Below are 24318 nucleotides of genomic sequence, written 5' to 3' on the forward strand. Positions count from 1 at the left end.
CTCTGTCCTGAGGTCTGGATTTGCTCTGAGTCTCATAAATCTATTTCTTCTTCTTCTTCTCCTCCTCCTCCTTCTCCTTTTTTAATTTCCAGTCTCTCTGGCTGACATAAATCTCTCTCTAAGTAACTCAGTGTGCCAGATGCAGCCTAGTGGGCCTCGTCGGGGCTTAGTGATCGCTGCAACCCTGTCTCCTCATTGCCAGAGGTGGCATAAAGCGATAGGGGATGAACACTCTTCTCTCCCCCACTCCCTTCCCCCTCCCTCTCCCTCCCCCTCCTCAGAGTGTGCAGACTGTGAAGACCTGTCTCTTCTGGGGGCCTCACCCCTGAAATGACTCCTATTCCCCTTTCCCCCACATGCGTTTCTCACTTAATCAGCCTGTTCTTGCTTGGATGCTTTGTTAAAACCACAAAAGGAGAAGAATGTACTGATTTGGTGCCTCAGTGGGGTTATGCTCCCCCTCAAATCCATGAAGCGTCAAGAACCAGCTCCTTTCCTTCCTCCCCTGGGTTGCGTAACTACCCTGATAGGAGTGGGATGAGGGGTGGGTTGGAGCAAGGGAGGAGGCATCTGGGCACGGAGAAGGCAAGGGGGGGGGGAGACAGAAGAGAAACAGGCAAGATCCAGTAGCGTGCAACAACACACCACCTGACCTCAATGGGTATTAATTTCTGGAAGAGACAAAAGGATTCATTAGCCTGGCATTAGGGAGGATCTGGAAGGTGCGGATTTTTAGAAGGCCTCAAGCTGTGGGTATTCTTCATCCAAGATGGCCAAGAGATCTTAGCCTTCAACAGCTGGGAACAGGCAAGCAACCAGAGAAAAGGATTGTTCGTAATTACGGCGAGGTAGCATGGAAGCCTTTGGAGAATGACTCTGGCTTGCTGCCCAGGGTTCCACCCCCAAACTTAAAGGATTTGGGGGGCATATAGGGCCTCACTGTGTCCCCATGTGTTATTCAAAGAACCGTCCAGTAAGCAGCCTAGCCCCTTTCGAAAAGTGCTCCATCTCAGAAGCCGGTCGTGTGTAAACCATCTGGCTTAGATAGATTTAAAAGGGGGTTGGGCAGATTTATGGAGGACAGGTCTACCGCTGGCTGTGAGCCATGACAGTGGAATGGGGCCTCCAGGTTCACAAGCGGAATGCCTCTGATTGTAAGATGCTTGGGGAGCAATCAGCGGGTGAAGGATGTTATCTGCAGGCCTGGATTATGGCCTTCCCAGCGGCATCTGAATGGCTGCTGTCAGAGACAGGATGTTGGATTACATTGGTCTGACCCAGCATAGCCACCCTTTGGGCTAACTACACATTATACTGGTTTATGTGCTGGGTCAGGGGTTCCCAAGGGTATCGGGCCAGTTTGGATTGGGAGATGTGCAACCCCCCAGTTGCCAGCCTCCAGGTGGGGCCTGGGGATATCCTGCTTTTACAACCGGTCTCCAGCTGACAGAGACCAGCTCCCCGGGAGAAAACAGCTGCTTTGAAGGGTGGACTCTATGGCATGGTACCCTGCTGAGGCCTCTCCTCTCCCCTCCCCAAACCCCACCCTCTCCCAGATCTACCCCCAAAGTCTCCAGGTATTTCCCAGCCCAGACCTGGCAATCCTAACTGGACCACCTGGGCCATTGCACGTTGGAAATACGATGCAGGAGGGAGACGGAAGCCTCTCTTCCCACACACCACAGTCCTGATCCAAAACGCAACCCGGCATAATTGGGAAATTCCCTTTTGCCTGACATATGACTGACTGATAATTTACAAGCTTTTCTTCCTCTTAAGAGAAATCTGGGTGCCTTAGCCAGAGGCCTCTTATCAACCCCGCATGGGCCATGTGCCACCTGTGGGCTTTCTGGCCTTCTCCCCTTGCTATGGGAGCTCATGCTTTCACGAGGACGTATTGTCAGCAACTGGACCTTTCCTTGGCAACTTGCTTCCTGTCCCAGGTGTGGCACCGTGGCCTGCTCTTCCTAGAACCGTGGGGGGGTGAGGGTGGGCATTGATAAAGCACACACGCCCCAGCACTCTAATAATCTGGGGTTTAATGCAATAATTACATGCATGGCTCTAATAAGCAGCATGAGCACACACACAGGCAGCCGGCAGCCGCTCCCACCGTGCGATATTAATCACTGCTTAGCATAATAAGCCCTTAATAATGCCCCCCTTTCCCTACCTCCCAGCAGCAGCTCCACATAAATGCTTTCTGCCTAGGATTTTCAGTAGACAATGGTTGCCGTATTGGTGACAAACAGTAGGAGACCCAAAATAAACATCATCTCTTATCGAGCCAGCTAACACACCAGTACGTGCACTTTCAGATTACACAGAACTGTGTTCCGCCTGGCAAAGCATTCGGTGAAGTGAAGAAGCTTACGTATTCCCGCACTGAAAATTTTTTTAAATAAAAGAAACCTTTTTGACTGATAGAAAAAGGTGTCCCTGATTAATCACACTGCAGATTGCTTGTTTTAAATAACAGTGCTGATACCCACCCACCCCTAGCAGGCCGTCTCTTCTATGAAGGTGCCTGCTACGTCACAAGCATGCATCACCTAAAAAGTTATTTTCAAAATTATTATATTCACATGCAAATATATGACCTATTAATTGATTCCTTGTGTGATTAATTGACTGATATTTCTTTAATTAGGCCTTAAATTAGAAAGGGGTGGTGGGAGAGGGGAGCTGGAACTTGAGTCTCCCTTGGAACTGGGCATTAGAAACCGAGCTGGAGAGGTGGAGGCTGGCTGAACGTCAGCCATTATGCAAGAAAAGCTCGGTGCTTCTTAGATTCAGTATTCCAAGGCTAAGCCTTGGTTTTTGGAGACAGGTTGGGGTTACGGATGGTTTGGTTTGAAGGATTAAGCACCACATTTGAAGTCTTTGGACAGCAGTTGGAAACCAAAACGTCTTCAAAATTGTGAACATGGGAGGAGGCAGTCACAGGTTGAGAGGGGAGAACCCCCTCAATAGAGGCTGTGCGACCTTCCCCTCTGGAAAGCCTGCTACTGGAGGCACAGCTGGGAGCTGTGGTGTTCTTTGCCAGCCAGTTGTGAGTCAGGGCTGCAGCCTGCTTGAATTGTGACCACCACGGAGGCTCGTGTGCTTCCATAACTCATTTCGAGCTCTTTATAACCACATAAGCACCCTTGCTCAGAAGCAACAGCCCACAGTGAGTTATGGACTGGTAAAAAAGCTCACTCCCAAGGAGGGGGGACTCATATATATTATACACACACACATACATACAGAGAGAGAGAGAGGAAGGTGGGAATACCCAGTGGGGCAGAATGAATCCAAATTCAGTGCGAGGGAAACCTGAAGCTTTGTGCTGAGTATAATTTATGCAAATATGCAAAAAAAAAAAAGCTTGTTTTCCTTAGTGTTTGCATTATTCCCGACTCCATTTTGGAGTTTGGGGATCTGCTTTTGCCAGGAGATGTCTAGGTTGTGTGAGAGGCACCCCATACACTGGGCTGTTGTGGTAGTTTGCCCTTGATCTTGAGAGGGATTCAGTGGCCACGACTGGGACGTGTATCCTTGGCACATTAGGAGAGGGCTCACCTTTATGGGTGGAACCCTGCACCTCTCAAGAGATACCTGCGCACATTGGCCAGAAGTGCACGGGAGCCTACTGATGTCACCCCACCACCCAAGCCCCTGAGCCACTTGCATCCAGCCTTGCAGGCTGTTGCCTGCCTGCCTGCCTGCCTTCCTGCCTTCCTTCCTTCCTTCCTTCCTAGCGAGGAGCCTGCAGAACTGGATTAATTACTGCCTTGCTGCAAATGAAATTAAGCAGCCCTGATCGTTAGCTTATTGACAAGGCAAACGAGATTAGGCAGCGCAGTGTCAATCGGAGGCTGCACCAGGAACTGGATTAAGGGCGCGGCGATTACTCAGAGCCACCCCAAGCGAGCCAGAGAGGTGTGGATTGTGGGGCAGGCCCAGTGTCCCCCAGTGAAGGAGACAATGCGACAGAGCCTTTGGTTTTGAGCATGGAATGCTGACGGTGCCTAAACGTGGCAGTGTGGGGGGGTGCACTTTATTAGGGTCCAGGCCTTTGCAAGCTTGTTACCATGGTATGGCCCATTTATGTCATTTCAGAAATTAAAGCCTATTTTCCCCCCTGACTCATGACATTGTTAGGATTGGAGGGGGTTCATGTGGTGGGGCATTGGTTTGCTCCTCATAACTCCCGTGGCAGTGCCAGGCTTCAGGCTGGCGGTGAGCCCACCCTGGAGAGCCCAGAAGCTTCCGTTTTGTCTCCACCCCAGGCACTAAGGCCCTGAAGCAGACCTCTGCTGTGAGCTGGGTCAGGCCTGGACAGTGGCAGGCGAGGAGGAGACTCTTGGGGAAGAAGGGAAGGGGTGAGCTCATTTGGCAAATTGGCATCGCCCACCACTGCAGTCATCAGACCGTGTTATTTTACCACCCGCATTTCTCTAAGAGCTGAACAAAGCATGTGAATGGAACAGGCCTTTCCCAGAATGCCTTTCCCAGGACTGTCGTGCCCTCAGTTCTTCAGATTTCTCGGTACTTGCCCCCAAAGCTACTTGGAAATAATTGTTCCACAATCTCAAACGTGTGGGGTGTTGCAAAGAAGCACCACCATCTTCTGAAGACCATTTTGCAAGTTGCAAGGTTGGGCGTGGGGTGCGAGCGGATGGTGGTATCATTTAACCTTCCTCTCGAGAAGCAATTTCTATAGTAAACACTCAGTCTAAGTGTAACACTCTTAAATTCTCGGTTTCCCTGGCTTATCTCTGCGTAAGGCTGCTTTCGAGAAAACGTGAGGCCGTTGACAGTTTCCAAAAGGGCGAAACAGTCTGAGCATCCCTAGATAAGCAAAGCATTTTAAAAAAGAAAGAAATTGCATCAAAGTGATACCCTCAGAAAAAAATGAAACAAAAGGGAAATATGACTTACCATGTCTTATTACTTGTCTACCGCACGGGGTTACCAAACAAGACACAGTCCTTTGTTCAAGCCATTCTGCAACCAGTCCCAGTGGGTGGGCTGTGGTTCAGTGGAAGAGCCTCTGCTTGGCATGCAGAAGGTCCCAGGTTCAATCCCCGGCACCTCCAATTAAAGAATCAGGTAGGAGGTGGTATGAATAGACCTCTGCTTGAGACCCTGGAGAGCCGCTGCCAATCAGAACAGACAAGACCAGGCTCGAGTGGTCTGATGCAATCTAAGGCGTCTTTGTGAGTTCCTAGCATCAACAGTTTGGTTTCTGGGCTCTTGGTGGCTCCTAAGCACCAGCCTACCCAAGTTGCTGCTAGCAGACACCTGGCCGAGTGTGGAACGTCACACTACTCTACCTCCTATTTAAACTGGAAACCTCCCACCTGGGTGACCAGATCACACTTCTTGCGGTGCAGAGAGCCAGTCGGAAGTCCTTAGTGACATCCCATCAGGAGGCAATACGGATAACTGTGCCTCCTCCTAAGCAGCAGTGGTTATTAACTAGACAGGAGAAAGCAGCTCTTTCTTGGCAGGCGTGCTTTTCTCCTGTGAACAGTGCAGCTCAGTAACTGTGGCAGAAGCCAGATAAAGACAAAGGCAATGAGGCTGTTGCATGCATGACTTTAACAGAGCACATCTCTCAGAAGGAATTCTGTGCTTCTTAAACTGGCTTCATTTGGATCGTAGGTTAATAGTCACTGGCTCTGCTCCATCATAGGACTCCGGCATTAGACACACCGCCTGCGGGCCCCTGCTCTCCACGCCTTGCCCACGCCTTCCTGCCAGTCTCCCTCCTCTTAACACCCTTCTCTCTCCCGCTTCTCTCTCTCCCTCCTTCTTGCTCTCCCCAGGACCAGGGCACGGTTGGGGTCATTTTCAACGTGGGCACAGACGACATCACCATCGAGGAGAGCAACGCCATGGTGAACGACGGCAAGTACCACGTGGTGCGCTTCACCCGGAGCGGCGGCAACGCAACGCTGCAGGTGGACAACTGGCCCGTTAATGAGCGATACCCCGCAGGTAGGGACTGGGAGGCAATATTCGCCATGCACACACACACCCCAAACACACAGCCACTCCCCCCCCCACAACACGGAGGTCGGAACCATCCTTGCTCTCTCATCGTTCCAGCCAAATGGAGGTATGGAGGCCCTTGGGGGAATGCCCACCCGTGCTTCCTTGCAGTGTCCTGACTGGACCTTTCTGTGGAATTGGCTTGTTGAGTGTCCTTGAGTACCCTTTGCCCTGGGTTTCCCATGCCGCTTCCCGCAAGGGCTGGGGAGGAAGTCCCTCCAGTTGGGGAAGGTAGAAAAACCCAAGGTGCTGTCAAGGGAGTGCTGGGACACAGGAAATCAGAGCAGCAGGACGCTGGCCGGCTTGTAGAAACAGAGGGAACCATTTGCAGGGGGAGAAGGGACTGAGAACGAAAGAAGAGCCAGGGGAATGGGAGGATCTCTGTGGGAATGGATAGATCTACGCCCAAGTTGTATAGAAGGCAGACCCTTTGGGAGAGTTCTGCAAAATTCAAGCCGGGGAAAAATAAGCAGAAAAAACTGAAATCTTGCTTGCTGGGAGCGTTTGGCCCCCTCCATCCCCGGCTCCCCAGGTGATAGAAAGCGAGCGTGAACCGAACAGGAAGAAGTCGTCTCACTCGGGTCCTGTGGTATGGCTGTTCTTGTCAGTCAGCCCCAAGGCTCGATCGAAACATGACACTGTTGAGGCAGAAAGCAGGCTCTCTGGGGACGGTGACTTGCACAGCATCTCATTCACACTGGGCAAAAGCCACCGTGCCAGCCACCTAAGGGCTCTGGTAGAAGCTCAGTGTAAACGAGATGCCGCACGACTCAAAATCCCACAGGAAGGTGCATTTGCCTTGCCAGACTGGAACTGTTTGTAGATCAGGTCTTGGGGTGCACAAATTACAGTTTTGCACAGGAGCGAGGACCAGGTTTGTTAACTTCCTTTGCGTCTTTGTATTAGGGAGGCAGTGGAATCCTGAACCCTGCCCTGCCCAGCCCTGCCTTTGTGTCCTCACACAAAAGCTTGTGAGGTGGGTTGCCTGCTCCCATTGTCTCGATGGGGAAATGAGGCCCACGAGGCCTCCTGACATCTGGTGCCGAGCTGAGATTTGAATCTGGGGCTCTCGAGTCCACGTTTGTTATTTTAGAGAAACTCTCCCCACACCCCACCCTTGGTGATGTGAGTCCTTGACATTCTGTCAGCTGCTGGCCTTTTCCTGCAAGTATCAAATAATTTTTACTGCCCCTTTTTCAGCGGGAAAAGTGGTTTAACGTATCTCATTCTAATCTCCTTCATTCTTGGAAAAGGTTGACAATTGCAAAGAGGTCTTTGCATGATGGAGATGTCAGGAAATGGAGGTCATGGGCGGGGAGGGAGGGAGGCACCTGAGGACTCAATCGTAGGAAAGCATAGAAATCGGGCCACCGTGAGAAGGCCCACCTGCTCGTCCACGAGTTTCGTGCCTTCACCGGCCAGCTTTGCTCCAGCTTTCCCAGATTGCTTGACACATGCAAGGATGGGATGGGATGGGCATGTGAACAGACTGGGTTTTGGACTGTGATCAGAGATACAGGCTGGTTCCGACCTCTGCTGAGCCAGGGCGGGTATCTGTGGGCCGGGAGACGCGGGCAGGACTGGGGACATGTGGCTGTATTTGTGCCTGGAAATGCACCCAGCTTGGAAGTGCCTTCTTGCAAGATTCGTTGTTTTCTCTCCCATCCTTTGTGGCTGAATCACACACAAGCGTGTTGGCTTCCCCACACACACACATGCACACACTCCCACCAGGAGCCAGCAGGAACCGTAGCAGGGGGTTGGAAGGGGAGGGTGAAACCCAATCAAGGTCATTAGTGCCGCAGGCCCGCAAAGCAAGGGAGAGCTCCTGCCCGCTTGGGATGCGCTGGCTGCTTTGATCCAGCTCCCCTCTGTCCCCCCCAAAATGCCTCCCCCCAGCCAGCCATCCCGCTGTCTTTATTGTGCAGTCTCTTTGATGCCGCCGCCAAGAGCTGGGCTGAGTCTGCTAACCGAGACTTTTCATTGCTGTTTAAGCATACATAACGACTGCACTGGTTCTGGCACACGGCTTTATTCCCAGGTTCATGTATCCACGGCACCCACAGGTGCATTCACTCACTGAGCCATTCGGGAATCCCAGACTGTGAAAGAGCAGGAGGCGTACATAGAGGTGTTCTGCCCTTGCGCAGATGGTTCTCAGATAACCAGCTGCCAAGAGCAGCGGATCTCCAGTAGCTCAAAGGTACCAGGGTGAACTGCAACTGAGGTCTCTGGAGCAGTCTTAGATCCCAGCACCCTGATCCAGGATCTGTTTCCTATATGGATGTGATTCACTTGTGACGCCACATTGGGTACTCCTGGCCAAAGAGACCTTTCAGCCATGCTTTTGAAGCGCAGATGCCTGCATTTCCCCGACATAGCGAGTCAAGGGGTGGAGCAGCGACAAAGCTCGCTTGATCCATGCCATTCCTGCCGTGCGGGTGGCTGCGTGCCGAGCAGTTGTGTGGGGGGCCCCTGGCAAGTGGCACTTGGGTCATGTGATGTGGGCTGGCCCGCAGTTCTAGTAGGCCTCACCGTGCCTCTGCAGAGCCTCGTCTCTTTGTGGTTTGCAAGAGCTCGGTGAAAAATCACCAGAACATTTGGGAAGCTGCTTCACAGAAAGGCCTCACCGCCCGGAGCAGATCCTGTAAAAGGTCACCTTTATGTTTGCAAAACAGCTTTCTGTTCAGAAGAAAGAACCTCCAGGTTTCTTGTGCCACACAAGACGTGCGCTCATGAATCCGTACCTGTGTGCACAAAAACATATCCTGTGAACTGGCCGTTGGAAGTGGTGAAAGGGAATCTTTGGCTGAACCAACAAAGCCTAGCCATGCCGTTAGAAACTGCGGCTTCCCTGGGTGAGGTGGTTATTTTATAACCCACCATCGCTGCCCCCTGAAGGTGCTGAAGACACCATAAAAATTCAGAGGCAGCTCCTAAAGCAAAATCACCAGGACAATAAATAACAAGAAGATGCAATGACAACTAGCTTAGTTTCCCCAGCCCCCTCCCCAAATCTGTCCGAAAGGTTTCCACCTGTCTTGGAAAGAAGGAGCCTGGTGAGCCCTCCTTAGAAGAATAAAAAGGTAAAGGTTTCCCTTGCTCGAAAGCCAGTCAAATCTGACTCTAGGGGGCTGTGCTCATCTCCGTTCCAAACCAAAGAGCCGAAGACATATCCGTGGTCATGTGGCCGGCATGACTAAACACTGAGGCACACGGAACGGTTACCTTCCCACCAAAGTGGTACCTACTTATCTACTTGCAATTTCTTGCTTTCGACCTGTTGGGTTGGCAGGAGCTGGGGCTGGAGACGGGAAGCTCACTCCATCACATGGCACTCGGGTCTCGAACTGCCGAACTACCGACCCTCCAGTCTGCAGCTCAGCATCGTAACCTCTGAGCCACTGCGGTTCCCCCTTAGAAGAAACCCCTGCTCTAGAGGTGACCACTGCAAAGGTGTTGTTTTTGATTATTACTGTGGTCTCCAACAGAGGTGGAGTGTGAATCAGAGCCTCGGTCGATGCCCTGAGCGTGCGGTTCATGTGGTTCAATGACTGCCAGAAATTCACACACCTGCATGAGCTATCACAAGTGCAGGTTTGAGCAACACGTGCCTCATGGGAAAACCAAACGCTGTTTATGGTCGCTTGCTATCTGGGGAGGCAAACTAGCATCGAGGCGAGCATCGAGACGCTGCCCAATCTAGGGTTGCCAAATGGGGCCGGGGGGCGGGGAATCCCCCGCTTTGACGGCCCGATTTTTGACGCAACAAAAATCGGGCCCGGGGAAACCCCCAGCCCCCTCTGCGCGTCACCCGGATGTGACGTCGCACGCTGGGGGCGGGCCACGGCCATTTGAGGGGAAAACATAGAGCTCCCAGCCGAAAACAATTTGGCAACCCTAGCCCAATCAGAGGCAACTGCAATTTCACCCTCAGAGGTGCTTTGAAGGAGGAGGACTTTTCTCCTGCAGTAGAGTTCTAACCTCCAGGTGGTGGCTGGAGATCTCTGACTATTACAGCTGATCTCCAGGTGACAGAGATCAGTTCCCCTGGAGAAAATGGCTGCTTCGGAAGGTGGACTCAATGGCATTCTACCCCATTGAAGTCCCTCCCCTCCCCAAACCCCGCCCTCCATAGGCTCCACCCCCCAAAAAATGTCCAGGTATTTCCCAATCCAGAGCTGGCAATCCTACCATGTGATCAGAGGGAGAGAAGGGAGGCTGCGGGGGGGGGGGGAGGTCATGCCAGCCTGCTACGAGAGTGGGTTTTAAAAACTTGCTCCAGACATCAGTCCCAAATATTTCTGGGAACAGGGACCCCCTAGGCACACGGGGAAGCTTTGTGGCTGCACGAGCTCTCTCTCCCTCCTTCTTTACTACAGAAGAAAAAGCAGCAGGCATTGATCTATTCCTGCCATTTCACAAAAAATGCAGCAATGGACTGGCACAGGGCATCAAAGGGCTTCGGACTGGTGGGCTGTGCTATTTTATTTTATTTTTAATTAAAAACGGAGCATAATTTATTCTTTCCTTTCTGTGGCACATTTTTTTTTCCTGCAGCATTCCGAGTGCTTTTCAATTCTCATCTCATGTTGGCTTTACAATTAACTGATAGCAGGTTTTGCATTAAGAAGGCATCCTGTTTTTTTAAAAATGCAAACAGAATTTCAGCTAAAGATAATTTATTTAAGTGCTTTTAAAAATAAATAGCTCCTCATGTGGAGCACAAAATCTTTGCATTGACGCCCTTGTGATTATCTAAAGAAGGGGGGAGGAGGTAGCGGGAATGCCAGCCCTTTGCAGTCCTGGTTATAAATAGGGCACAATTGGATGAGAACATTAATGGGGGTGGGACTGGGACAAAGAAACCAGCCAAGAAGCCCCAGGTATTGAGACTGGACAGTTTTGGTTGAAGGATTCCCCTCTTCAGGGCCCAATCAGACACCGGGGTTTCTAGAGAGAATCTATTCATTATTTTGCAAAAAAAACCCAAAAACCTCAAGGAGTACTTGATGGAAGGAAGGAATTAAGTGTACCCTCCTAAGGGGAAAAAAAATACTAGCTCTGCCATGGAAGCACTATTTAGTTATAAAGAACACGTTTTAATGGTTATTAAGCAATATGAAAAATAAGCAAAGGGTCTTGTGAAAAAGTTGATTTTATAAACCAGCCAATTTTCTTTAGGTCTTTTTTCTATCCAAGGTTACATCTTTATTTTTCTTCTAAAGATTACTGAAATTAACCCTGACCAAAAATGTTAAGCAGGGTCCATTAGACTGCCTAGATATCCAGTTGGATGCATATGTTGTGGACATGCCCATCAATTTTGATACCCTAGCAGTCTGGCAGTAAACATAATTATTTTTATATGTCTAGTACACATAAATGCATATAAATCTCAGTGTAAACGCATATAAAAAGGACTTGTTCAGAAGGATTGTTACTTTTAAAAGCACACAACATGTCTACAGTCTTAGACGCTTAACCTTTGCAATAGGTCCATCAGATACTATGCCTGTTTCTTTCTCCCCAGTAATTGGGACCCAAGGCAAGTACAAAATGTGCCCATTTTACATATGGGCAAAACTGAGACCCAGCAGAGCAGGGACTTGATCCAGGGAAATGCCTCAGGGTGCAACAAGTAAACAAGAAAAGCAACCTGACATGCCTTTGCAGAAAATGTAATATACTACAATTAGGGATGATCAGGAAGCAAGAACAGAGGTGAGTGGTCTCCATTTGTGAACAGAATATGTTCCCAACCCAAAGACTGGAGGAACAGAAGCTCAGTAGAACAGCCGCAAACACAACAGGCTCTAAACATGATGTATCCAGCTATCCAAAGTCAGTCCAAACAACGTTTGCAAAAGATGCACAGCTGTGGGCTTTGGAAGTTCTCCAAGAGAAGCAAGTTCCACAGCTATGGGTCAGCTGCCAAAGATGGAATTGTGGTTTTCTAGAAGCCTTGGGACATGGATGGTGATGGCAGCCCAGCTGATCACAGCGATCGCAGTGGGACAGGAGAGGAAACATCCCGTGAGGTGTGCAGGGTTTCAGCTGCCAGGCACATTAAAATCACATCCTGCACCTTGAATCGTTCTGAGTGCTCGCACTCCCAGTGACTCACCCCCAACAAGAGGCTGTGGTTTGCACTCCATCCACAGGTGCCTCCTGCCCTCCGCTCCTTACTCCTTGCATTCTCTGTCACACCTGTGCTCCTGCCCCCCCCCCTGTTTCCCTCCCCTCCAAGCTGCCTGTTGAAGGTAGGGGTACCAAGGGGAACCTGGGGATCCCCCAGAATTACAGCTTACCTCCAGACTACAGAGATCAGTTCCCTAGGGAGAAAATGGATGCTTTGGAGGGAGGACTCTATGGCCCTGTACCTCACCTAGATCCCTGTCCTCCCCAGGCTCCAACCCCAAATCTCCAGGAGTTTCCCAACCTGGATATGGCAACCCCCCCCCTGCATCCCCCGCCAGTGGCCAGGGAGGACCTGGAAACCCTAGTTGTAGGATGGGCTCTTGATAACCACCTGCCTTCTGCCGTCCCCCCAAAATCCACCCAGCCTTCCTTCTGCCTGGTGGAACACAGGTGTAGACTGAGCTGTTGCTGAGTGTTGTGGGCCCAGCAGGAAGCGTTGCGGGGGTAATTCAGAAGGATGTCTTCTCAGGCATTCTGGTCCTCCGCAGGGCAGCAAAGACAATGGGGAGGAGGCATTTTGGCAAGTCAGGAAGCCCTTCCTGGCTGAACGGGCGTCAAGCCTTGTTTGGGGCTTTTCAACAGGCTTTGATCCTGCTAACTCCCAGTCTCCAGTGTCTGGAGAACCAGTTGGGTGTCTACTTTCTCTGTTCCCCGGGGCAGGATTAAGCTGTGACTGCAGAGCTGCTTTGGGGGGGAAGGGGGGTGAAGGGTGAACTGCCAAGAATGGAGCCATGCTGGCCACTTGCCAGGAACCCCTGCAGGGGGTGCCTCATTTACATGCTATTTGCATACATTAAGATTTTTCTCCCAAAAAAGGGGGGGGAAATCACTCCAAGAGGCCGCAGTGTCTCCCGTCTCCTTTGCTAAATCCTGTGGGATGTCTCTCTCCTCTGCCATTTCCCTGCCTTGGTATCTTGATGCCTCGTTTCCATCTCCTGCATTTTCTCTTCAGCCATCTTCCCTCCTTTTTTCTTAACCCTCCCTCTCTGTCTCTCCCCTCCCTCTCCCTCACTCTCAGACACAGGAGAAATTCATATCTACTCTGTGGTCATGACAAGAGACTCAAGGCCGGTGATGGATTTTTAAGGTTCTCAGTCGATTAACTGCCTTGCCCTTAAACGATTGATTGGCTAATTAACCAATTAAAATAAATATTACCGTTATCAAAACCCAGGTGGTGTTTTGAGACTCTTTTAAATGAAGCTAATAGTCCCTCTTGACTGAATATCACAGGCAAATCACTTAAACATTTGGGAAAAACCTTGTTAAACTCAATCGCTCTGAAGTCAAGACAGCCTTATCGTAACCCCAAGCCTCTTTCATGATGAGGAAAGGGTTAGATCCAGTCAAAATATCTGAATGTTTTGAGTTGCACTTGAGAAGTCTGCTATGTGACCTGCTTGTATTTATTGTGAAAGTTGTTCATCCCTGCCCAGGAGTGACAGTAACTTATGTTTCTTCATGGTAGTGCCTCTGTGGGACACTCAAAACGAAATATGGGGTGTATCTGTTTAGCAGCTTTCTTACAAGTACTCTGTTCTGGTTTGTACCAACTTATTTTCACTTCTGTCGCTGCCCCATGTACGTAAGTCAGTAGATTGATTGACCAGGCCTCCAAGGAATTCTCAGCCAAAGGCTATACAGAGCATAGGCCTAGGTCTGTTTTCAGTGCCAGACTTCTGAGCATATACAGAGTGCACTTCTCTTACCGCTTCGTAACCACAACAAAACCTCACACATCTAGGATCACAGCACTTCCAGGTGCTAGTCCCTGGTTTCGTTGACATTTTCTTACGAACTCTAGACATACATACAGGATGTGCATGCATTCACTGCAATGGGTGAACAGGGCGAGTATAAATTGATAACAGTTCATGTAAAGAAACATTTAATAAGCACAGTGTTGGTCGATACAATCAATATGAGGAGACATCTAATGAGAAATGTACTAGGATTACTGAAATCTGAATAAGCATAGCATATTAGGCATGATAATGAAGAAAAATAGCATTACCTCAGTAGAAAACAGTGAGATGACTTTTCCCTTTAGGCAGGGAGGATGCCATTCAGATGGCTTCCTGTGAACCATCAAGAACAGTTGTTGACTTTTACAGGTACCCCCACTAACATTTCAAGTCCTCATTGCTCAGATAAATTGCACCTCCTCAAAAGTATTGTGCAAAACCCACTCTGCCTGGAAACAGTATCCCCTGCCTGAAGTGCTTTGCTGTGTTAAGGCGGCATAGCCAAGCAAAATGCCATCCTGCGTCGCCCGCTGCCCTTCCTGGGCCTCTGAGCAAGTTGGCATCTGGTTTTTTATTTGCCATCTTGAAAAATATGCTTAATGACTTCACTATAAAAATGATTACATAATTTAACCTCCCTTTTATATATTGCAAGATCTTTTATGCCATCTTGGCCTCACAGTGCTCCCCCGTACCTATCCTGCTGCTTAGACCTAGGAGGAAGGTGGCATGCAAGTGGAACGCAATGACCCCCTCTCCCCCCCCTTTTTATTTTGCCATCATCCCCAAGAGATGCGTGTGATTTTGAACAGAAAGACCAGGCATGTCTCTGGCAGACAGGCAAGCCAGGAATGCAAACGCCATTCACCAGGCGTCCCTCCCAAGCCGGATCCTGATTAGAGACTCAGGTCACTTTCTGAGGATGGCATATTTTTAATTAAAGATGTTAATCGGCTCGTTAATACGGAAGCTAATGAGAGCATGAAAAGTCCCTGGCCACCTCTAATTAGGGGCTGAATCTCAGCACAGAGAAAGAAGCAAATATGGGGGGCAGGGAGAGGCTGTGGGGAGAACCCCCAATTCCCCCTCCTCTCCCTTCTGGAGAACCCAGCTTCACAATTCCCTGTTCCAAAGCAGAGTGTAGGTGACTGAGGAGCAGAGTCTCCAGTTCAGGGTTAGGAAATGCCTGGAGATTTTGGGGGTGGAGCCTGGGGAGGGGGGGACTTCAGCAGGGTATAGTGCCATAGTCCATCTTCCAAAGCAGCCATTTTCTCCACGGGAACTGATCTTGTTTGTTTGGAGAGCCATTGTAATAGTGGGGGACCTCCAGGTGCCACCTGGAGATCAGAAACCCTTTTGGGGGAATGACTCCATTTTGGATAGCAAAATCAAAATTAGTGAGTCACTTGGGGTAGGGGTGGGAATGGAGGATGACGGTCTAATCCCCAACTCTGGTATGAAATGGAACTCTCGGGAAAAACACCCCCACCCAGTCTTGCTGCTTGCTTCCAAATTGTGCAGCTTCATCTCTGTGCATGTACCTTCCTCTGGTTTGGTAACCTCATGATACCACGGAGAGGGCACCCTCAGTTGTAACCGGAATGGTCATCGGACAGCCAAGACCCTTTGGATAAGCCCCTAAGCCCCCACACACTTTCCCCATCCTAGGACAGAGGAGGGACGGGATTTGGCTTGCAACCGGCTACGGCTGTGGGTATATGCAACATGAGCACGTGCCAGACCCTCCGTTGAGCAAGAGGCCATCAGCTTCCCTTTGTCGCTGGCTGCTGCCCACCTTGGCTCAGTTGCTCTGATCCTGCAGTCTCAGCCACGCTCGCTGGTGGCTAATTAATTTCCCACCTGGCGCTGGGCAAAGGCACCTTTTCTTCTCTCAGTCTCTGTTCTCTTGCACATGCAAAGATAATCAAAAGGCTGAACTTAGCACCTCTTGACATAGGAGAGGAGCCCGGCTCACCACAGCGCACACACATCCGTCCCTAATGAGCGGGGAGTGCTTGTCATTCCCCAGTAGGGGGAGAAAGGCCGTCTGCACCTGCCCAGCCCTTCCCCTGTTTTGTGATTGCATCAGGTGTTCCACTCTCTGTTCAATACATTTCCAAGCCCTGGCAGCAGGCACGTGGGTCTGTGTCGAAGGGCTGTGGGAGGCCGGAGCCAAGATCCCCAGGTCCTCTCCCAGCCCTGTCAGGCAAGGATGCATCACATGCCTCTGCTTTCCCCCCTGCCAGTTCCTTTCCAGGATGAGGAGCTCTGCAGCGATTGGATCTCCTGGCTGCTGGAGGCTCCTGCTGCGCCCAACTCCCCGACTGCTCCCGCCTAATTTAAGACCGCAGAATCAAGCCAGCCCCATCCAGATCCTGGAATAAGCCCTCTTAATTCCTGTGGACAAGAGGAAGCCCCCGCCTTGTTATTTATTACATTTTGATCTCAGAACTCCTTAATGTCCGTGTCAAGACAGCTTCTCCAGCACGCTTTAAGACACATTTACGTGGCACATTTAAATGGGTTTGGAAACCAGTTTTACTTATTCGTTTCCTGCTTTTCTTCCCAACGGGCACCCAAAGTGGCTTACAAATCATTATCCTTCTGCCCATTTTGTCCCTACTACAACAGTGTGTGTGTGACAATCTATGACTGCACCAAGGTCACCCGGCAACAAGATTGCCGGGTCGTCGTCCTCTCAGCCACCGGTTGCTAGATCCAGGTTGGGAAACATCTGGAGACTTGGGGATGGGGCCTGGGGAGGACAGGGGCTTCCGTGGGGTACAATGTCATAGAGCCCACCCTCCAAAGCATCCATTTTCTCCAGGGGAACTGATCTCTGTAGTCTGGAGAAGAGCTGTAAGTTCACCTTCCAAAGGTCACACCTGGAGACTGGCATCCCTACTGGCGTGCTTCTGTGGCAGAGTGGGGGTTCAAACCTAGTTCTACCGAAATTTAGTCCAACGCTGTAAACCGCTACGCTATGCTGGCTCTTCTGTGGCATCCTCCAAAGACCTCTAGCCATTGTCGCTTGGGGGTCAACACTGAGTATTTTCTGTTGGAAAACCTTTGTGGTTCTCAGAGCTCCTTGCATATGGGTGCCACGACAGGTAGGTAAGCAAGGTTTGACTGGTTTGGATTTGTAATCTGCATGAAGTACCTTCAGGTCTGGAAGGGATTGTTCAGGAACACTGTAGAAAGCTTGGGACGGGTGACCCTGTTTGAAGGGAAGTCTCATCCCAGCCACTGCAGATTTTCGCTTGAATGACAAGACATGGGGAATGCCGGCATATTGTGTGTGATTCCAACCCTACCTGCCAAATGCCCAATAAAAAGTGGGCAAAGCAAAGACAAGGTCCCACGGGCCAGTCCAAAGCCCCTGCAGGAACCTGGAGTCCCCCCCAGTTTGTGGTCTCCAAGGTCCATGCCCTGCGGTCAGCCCATCCAGGCCAACATCCAGAACAGCAACTTGCCTGCTGTTGGCTATCCAATTTTCTGCTTCTTTTTGTTCTTTGACAAAATAACTAAAGTGGTTGTGCCCATTTTCAGATACAAAGGCTGGGAAAATGTGTGGGATGACTGTTTCGTTCGGGGTGCGGTGGGGGCTGAAGGGAGTGGGGGTGGGGTGGGGAACCAGGGGTTGGGCAGGAGAAAACCTCTGGAGAGGTTTGCAAAGGGAAGCTTTTGCAAAGCTTGTGACTGTCTGATGTTGCTTCCCCTCATTTTGTGAGTAGGAATTAAAGTTCGGCTAATAAGTGAATTTAATTTTTAAAAAAATGCATTGGGGAAGGGGCTTTTCTCCTCTTCCCCAATGCAACATAAACCTTTCTAACCTCCATCTGTTCATTTTAACACTTAAACATGACTCTAAACCGTGTAACTAGAGCTTTGACCATTACTGGCTAAAACCACTAAACCCCAAACCAAACCCCAAACTGACCCCTGCTCCACTTCCCCCCCCCCCCAAAAAAACAACAACTTTTAACGGAGATCTAACAGCTAATTTTTGATTAGGGCTTAAGCTGCTATTTGCCTGAGCTTAGACTGACCTCTCTAAACATGCTAACCTCTGACCTTTGACCTTCCAGATGGCGTTATGTGTCTCTCTCTCTATTTTCTTTTCTCGTTTTCTTTTAACCATGTACAAATCTCTCTCTAAACTCTTTGAAGGGAACAGTGATAATGAACGCCTGGCGATTGCTAGACAGAGAATTCCGTATCGGCTCGGTCGAGTAGTAGATGAGTGGCTACTCGACAAAGGTAATTAACAATAATTAATTCCGGTTAATTAACGAGCGACCAAAAAAGGGTTTAAAGGTGCAGTGCTCTCCCCGTCGAGCCCCCTTGACCCCATCCCTCTCTCCTTTCCCCCTAGCAGAACATTTCATGGAGGGTGACAGTTCAAGGCTGGTGAATGAAGATGGTGAGAACTTGTTGGAAAGAAGAGGCTCGGCTGTGGCTGAGTTGCAAGGGAGGCATCCTTTGGGGGAGGGGCTGCAGCGCAGTGGAAGAGCCTCTGCTTTGCCTGCAGAAGGACCCAGGGTCAATCCCTGGCATCTCCAGTTAAAAGGACTAGGCAGTGGGAAATGGGAAAGACCTCTTCCTGAGAACCTGGAGAACGGCTGCCTGTTTGAGTGGACACTACTGAACTTGATGGACCAATGGTCTGATTCAGTATAAGGCAGGTTCGTGTGTGTTTATGTGCACTTCCCTCCAGGGCTCTTTTTGTAGAAAAAGCCCAGCAGGAACTCATTAGCATAATAGGCCACACCCAACAGCAGGAACTCATTAGCATATTGGGCCACACCCCTGACAGCACAGCTCGTTAGCACATTAGGCCGCACCCACATGTTAACCAGAAGTGTGGTTATCCAGCCACACCCACCTTTTGCTTGTTATTCTGTTTACCTTGTTTGTTGTCAAAACCCAGGGCCTTTTTCTGTAGCAGGAACTCCTTTGCATGTTAGGCCACACACCCCTAATGTAGCCAATCCGAATGAGTTTCTGCTGTTGGGTGTGGCCTATTATGCTAATGAGTTCCTGCTGGGCGTGGCCAACTTGGGAGCCAGCCAGAACTCTGTTCCTGTGCGTTCCTGCCCAAAAATAGCCCTGCTTCCCTCCCAGATATGCTTGCTTTCTGCCGCCTCTGGTCCTGTCCAAAAAGGGAATCGCTGGGCTTTGTACAAACATGAGAGGTGCAGCACCTCAGTACGGAGTGTGGTAGAAAGACGCAGTGCCGTTGTGTACCTGCTTTATCATACATGTGATGACGACGTATGGGCCATGCACATTTAACAGGGCCAGGTCAGAGAGAACAGAGAAGTTGGGGTGGAATAAGGAGGGGGGATCTGAGCTGTGGTGATCCACTGAGAGGGAGACCCCTCGGGACTCATCTTCTGCTCATTACATTGGCCCAGGGAAGTAGGCTTTGCAGTGGAGATCTCTCTGGGGCACATGGTGTAGTGGTTAAGAGTGGTGGACTCTGACCTGAAGAACCAGGTTTGACTCCCCACTCCTCCTCCACATGAAGCCTGCTAGGTGACCTTGGGCCAGTCCTTTCAGAACTCTCTCGGCCCCACCTACTTCACAAGGTGACGCGTGGAGAGGAGAAGAAGAGATTGGATTTATACCCCGCCCTTCACTTGGAGTCTCAGAGCGGCTTACAAACTCCTTTCCCTTCCCCTCCCCACAACAGACACCCTGAGAGGTAGGTGGGGCTGAGAGAGCTCTTTCCAGAACTGTCCTTGAGAGAACAGCTTTGACAGAACTATGGCTTGCCCAAGGTCATCCAGCAGCTGCAAGTGGAGGAGTGGGGAATCAAACCCGGTCCTCCCAGATTAGAGTGCATACTCTTAACCACTAAAGGAAGGGAAAGACAACTGCAAGCCGCTTTGAGACCCCTGAAGGTCAAGAAAAATGGGGAATAAAATCCTTCTTTTCTTCTGCTGAGAGGACCTTCCCTTGAATCTCCCAGATGTTTCAACACTGGCTGTGGATTACTCCGCCTGCACGTGCTCAGAACTGCTCTCTCCTTTTAAAATCGTTCCATCCCCTTTCCAGGGACAGAGCTGTCACAGCCCAAACAGGTGGCTAGAGAGCTCACCTCTCCCTGTCTCTGAGCAGCGTGGAATGTTAACACAGTGTGCAATGTGACGTGATTGTGCTGTGTGTTTTCCCACCTCCTGTCTTTGGCTGTTGGCAGTGGGGGGCAGGGAAATGCACGGCGTGAGGGTGTCGCGGCACATGTCTTATTATGCTAAATGCTCCCAGGAAGAGAGGGAAAAGACATGGACTGGCAGCAGCTCTGTGCCTCTCCTGATGACCACTTTTGCCTTTAGCTCTATGCTTGGACTTGCTGCTCTTTTTCTTTCCTCCCCTCCTCCACCCTTACAGAACAGAGCTTTCTCTTGGGCTCTGAGCACTTCCCTGAGCAGGAACCCAAAACACACACCTGGTCAGTCCTCAGGGGACTTCACCTTCTTTCCCCTTAGCCAGAGTCACAAGACCTGAGTCACAGAGGGCACAGAGCAGGTAGGGGCTCTTGCTTCTGGATCCTTCCAACCTCCCTGCTTGCAACTATGGAGCTTTCCATCCCTTGGTGGTAGTAATAATAGTAGATTTCAAGTAATACCTAGTGGGTAGTTTTAAGTGTGCTTAGGGTTTGAATGTTCCGGGTGGTCAGCCGTGTTGGTCTGAAGCAGTAGAACAAATTTAGAGTCCAGTTCGCACCTTTAAGACCAAGAAAGTTTTATTCAAGGTACCTTGAATAAAACTTTGTTGGTCCTACAGGTGCCGCTGGACTCTACAATTTGTTCTAGTGTTTGAATGAGTTGGCATGTATAAATCAGCAGTGGGCACTGTCCTGGGAGAGTTGCTGGTGGTGGGCGGGGGGTTGCCCGCTCTGCCATCCTATCATTCTCCTCAGGTCATTGACTCTAGCCAGGGGGCAACACACACTTTTGGCACTGTCTCTTGCTAACCCCCTGGCAGAGCCCCCTGTGCCGCCCTCACCCTGCAAGCCACTGCTCAGACAAAACTGAAGGCTCAGGCCAAGCAGATGTGGAACAGAGTGAGGCTGGGGTCCGGGTCAGCCCAGCTTTGGCTTCTGAGTCCATCCTATGGGTCTGCATATTTCAATTCCTCTCCCCCTATATGCATCCAGTTGGGATAACATACGCCAGTTTTGGCGGTGCCTCTTCTTGCCAGCTTTGCAAACTGTCTCTGTGCTTTTTTTTCCCCTCTAAGGACTTGTTGGTTATGTTTCTTGGGGCGAACGCTGCACCTTTAACACTTTAAATTCAATGGGGAAGAACAACCGTAACAAACAAACAAACAAAAAGAAAGAAAAGATCGTTTTAAATCTTAATTTAACCAGCTAATAACTTTTTTTAACTCAAACCAAGTACTAAACAGTTTTTTTAACCTATAAATTCCAAATGTCTTAATAACAGTTAGTTGGCTTTGCTTTTCTAAAGGGGATAAGCATCTAAATGTATCTTTTAATGTCTATAACTTGATGGTTTAAACGACAGCAACAAAAATGAAAACAAAAAAAACAGTTTAAAGGGACTTTTAATGAGTTGTTTTTTAAAAAAAAGAAGGAAAGAAAAAGCAGCAGAAAGGAGGGTGATGAAGGTAACAGAAAACCTGAGCAAGAAGTGATCCTGTTTGAGTACTGTGGAGCATGGTGGGCAGCACTGGGGGAGGCGCATCATATGATACATTTACGTGCATTGCAAATGGATGTCGGTAAAGCCACATGCTCTCCCTCCACACAGTCTCTCTCACACACACCCATGCATACATATGCAAAGATAACCAGAACACATGTTTTTTTTGCAAAGACACAAGTATTGTGTAACTGCACAAAAGAAGAATTCTGTACACCTCAACAGACTGCATTCTTCCCTGAAGCTATGCCCACCCACCCCACACGCACGTGAGCGAACCATTATGGACTCTGCTTCTTGGTATTTTTGAGACCAACGTTTTCAGACTTCCTTTTGCTTTAACAGTCTCCAGAATTCATGATTGCAGCAAGTGAGGTTCAGAATACAGTTGCTTTCCCAGTCTCAGCCAGTTTAACAACCGCGTTTCCCCCGCTTCCCCAGGAAACTTTGGGGACTGGAGCTCAGAATTGGCAGGAGACGGGTAAGGCATCCAGTAGAATCTGTAGCTCCCACTGACTGCTTCCCAGGGGTTTCTTGGAAGGAGATTCTGACATTAAACAGCTTTGATGTGCCCTAGTTGCTGCAAAGCAGAGCCGCAGAAGTATTCTGCGTGTCTTGCTGCAGGTGAGATGACAGTCTGACCAAGGAGCTAGAAGGAAGGGGCTTCTCCCTCTCCAGTGGGTTTTGTTGTGGCATCTCTCCCCTAGACCAAAATCCATCGGGAAATTCTAGATCCAAGGGTCTCCCTCCCCCAGTTCTTAAGATTTGTTTCAGTCATGAACTTATTTTCCTGTTCCCAGTGGTGGAAAGTGCCATCAAGTTGCAGCCGATTAATGGTGGTCCAAACAGAGGTGGTTTGCCATTGCCTGCCTCTGTGTCACTACCCTAGATTTCCTTGGCGGTCTCCCACCCAAACACTAACCAGGGCCGTCCCTGCTTAGCTTCCAAGATCAGGCTAGCCTGGGCCATCCGGGTGGGGGTGGGGGTTTGTTCTTAGAGGCATTTGAACATTCCACCAGCCGAAAGGATAGAAGACAATTTTTTGTTGTTGTTTTCTTTGCTTGAACTGAGATTTTTCACTTAATGGCATGGGTCCTGTAAGCTGTCCTTTGCAGAGAGCAGAAGAGAGTGCAAACCCTTCTCCTCTATCTAACCAAGAGCAGATGACTGGGGAGAAATATTATATTTAGGAGGAGTCCATGTTGAGCGAGGAAGCTTCATGAGGACATTGGCTGCAAATCTGACCGCAGTTGGCTCCCAATTTGTACAAGTGCGCTTTGAGGCATGAATCCTCCAAAGGGGAATGTGACAAGCAGAACTGGATCCTGGCAACAAAAGCCCATCTTCTTCCATATATTTGCAGCAACAAAGTGAAGGGAGGATTGGGCTAGAGTTATTCCCAGTTCCTGTCTGGTTTCCAAGCAAAATACCTTCATTTATAGCAGCAGAAGGTCCACGTTGAAGGATGATTTTAGCATGCAGAGGCCGCTCTTCTCTTGCTGCAACGCTTTCGACTCCCGCAGTTGCTTCTTTGCCAGCTTTTTGGGGGGCTGGAGAGGGAAAGACAGCCTCAGTATGCCAAGAGCTGCCTCGGACTTAACACTCTTGCAAGGATTGGATAAAGTGGGCAGAGGAGGCTATAGCTGAGATCGGACTGCTTATGACCATCCATGTGTGCTGTTGCGTTGGGGGTCAGTTTGTTGTTGGTTTTTTAATGCCCAGCACTAACACAAAATGCACTAACAAAGGCAAGATCTTTCTGACAATAAAGACAAGATTTCTCCATCTATAACAAGAGAGAGCTATTTACCAAATACAGTAGATTTGATTCTCTAGAACAGAGAATGCGTAAATCTTCATCTAGCTTGGCTTAAGGGAACAAAGCCGCATTTGAACCTGTATTAATATTATTATTATTATTCATGCTCATGATTACTTCACTTTACAGCTGTTGCATCTACCAGTGGGCACTGACAGTTGGTCCTGATTTTTAAGGGCATTTGAGCACAATGCCATGCCAGATTTTAGCCTCTGGTCGCACAAAGTGAACACGTTAGTGCCCGAAACCCACTGGTAAGCATAGACACACAACTAGCCCAGCAAGAGTCCCATCTCCCTTTGATGCAGGACCTGGGCTCCCTGTTCTGGAGAAAGTAACTTTTGCCAAGCCCTGCCCTATCGAAGTGACCCAGCCTCTGCCATCTGCATTTACTATTTATAATTGTGGTGCTGGAAGAAGACTTTGGGACTAGTCCGGCTAGGGTAGGAGGGAGTTGATCAGTCTCTAAAAGAAAGAGGGATGAGCCCACATTTGCCTGGACTCCCTTCTAGCTCTTATGGGTGCTAGTTGTTGCCCAGCGATGAGATACTAAAAACGACTCTGTTCATGTTCAGAGGCACCCTCTTTTAATTAAACTCCAGGCTGAGCTGAACCCAAGCCCGTCTCTCTCACATAGGCACATTTCTTCCTGCCACTTAGCACCTCTGCTGGCCCCACCGCACTTGCGCTGCTTTTTCCCAGCCCTGCTGCCTTGTAGGTTTCTTCTGGGCTGGGCTGCCCAAACTCGCAGGGCTGTCTGGCCTAGCAGCAAGAATGGGGAGGATGGGTTTCTGCCTGCTCCAGCCTGCCTGGGCGATAAAGAGTAACGGTGAAGGGAGGA

The 24318-nt window shown here is 49.7% G+C and overlaps 1 protein-coding gene across 1 annotated transcript in view; it reads left to right on the forward strand.

The window, feature by feature from the left end:
- The window catches only part of NRXN2 (neurexin 2), a 419710-nt gene that overhangs the window by 346389 nt on the left and 49003 nt on the right, over positions 1-24318 (forward strand). Inside the window, exons 20-21 of the mRNA XM_015423902.1 lie at positions 5817-5988; positions 18159-18248. Coding sequence (XP_015279388.1) covers positions 5817-5988; positions 18159-18248 — 262 coding nt within the window. The remainder of the gene's footprint in view (positions 1-5816; positions 5989-18158; positions 18249-24318) is intronic.

Source organism: Gekko japonicus, unplaced genomic scaffold (genome assembly GCF_001447785.1).
Source record: "Gekko japonicus isolate JY-2015 unplaced genomic scaffold, Gekko_japonicus_V1.1 scaffold313, whole genome shotgun sequence".
Classification (NCBI taxonomy): domain Eukaryota; kingdom Metazoa; phylum Chordata; class Lepidosauria; order Squamata; family Gekkonidae; genus Gekko; species Gekko japonicus.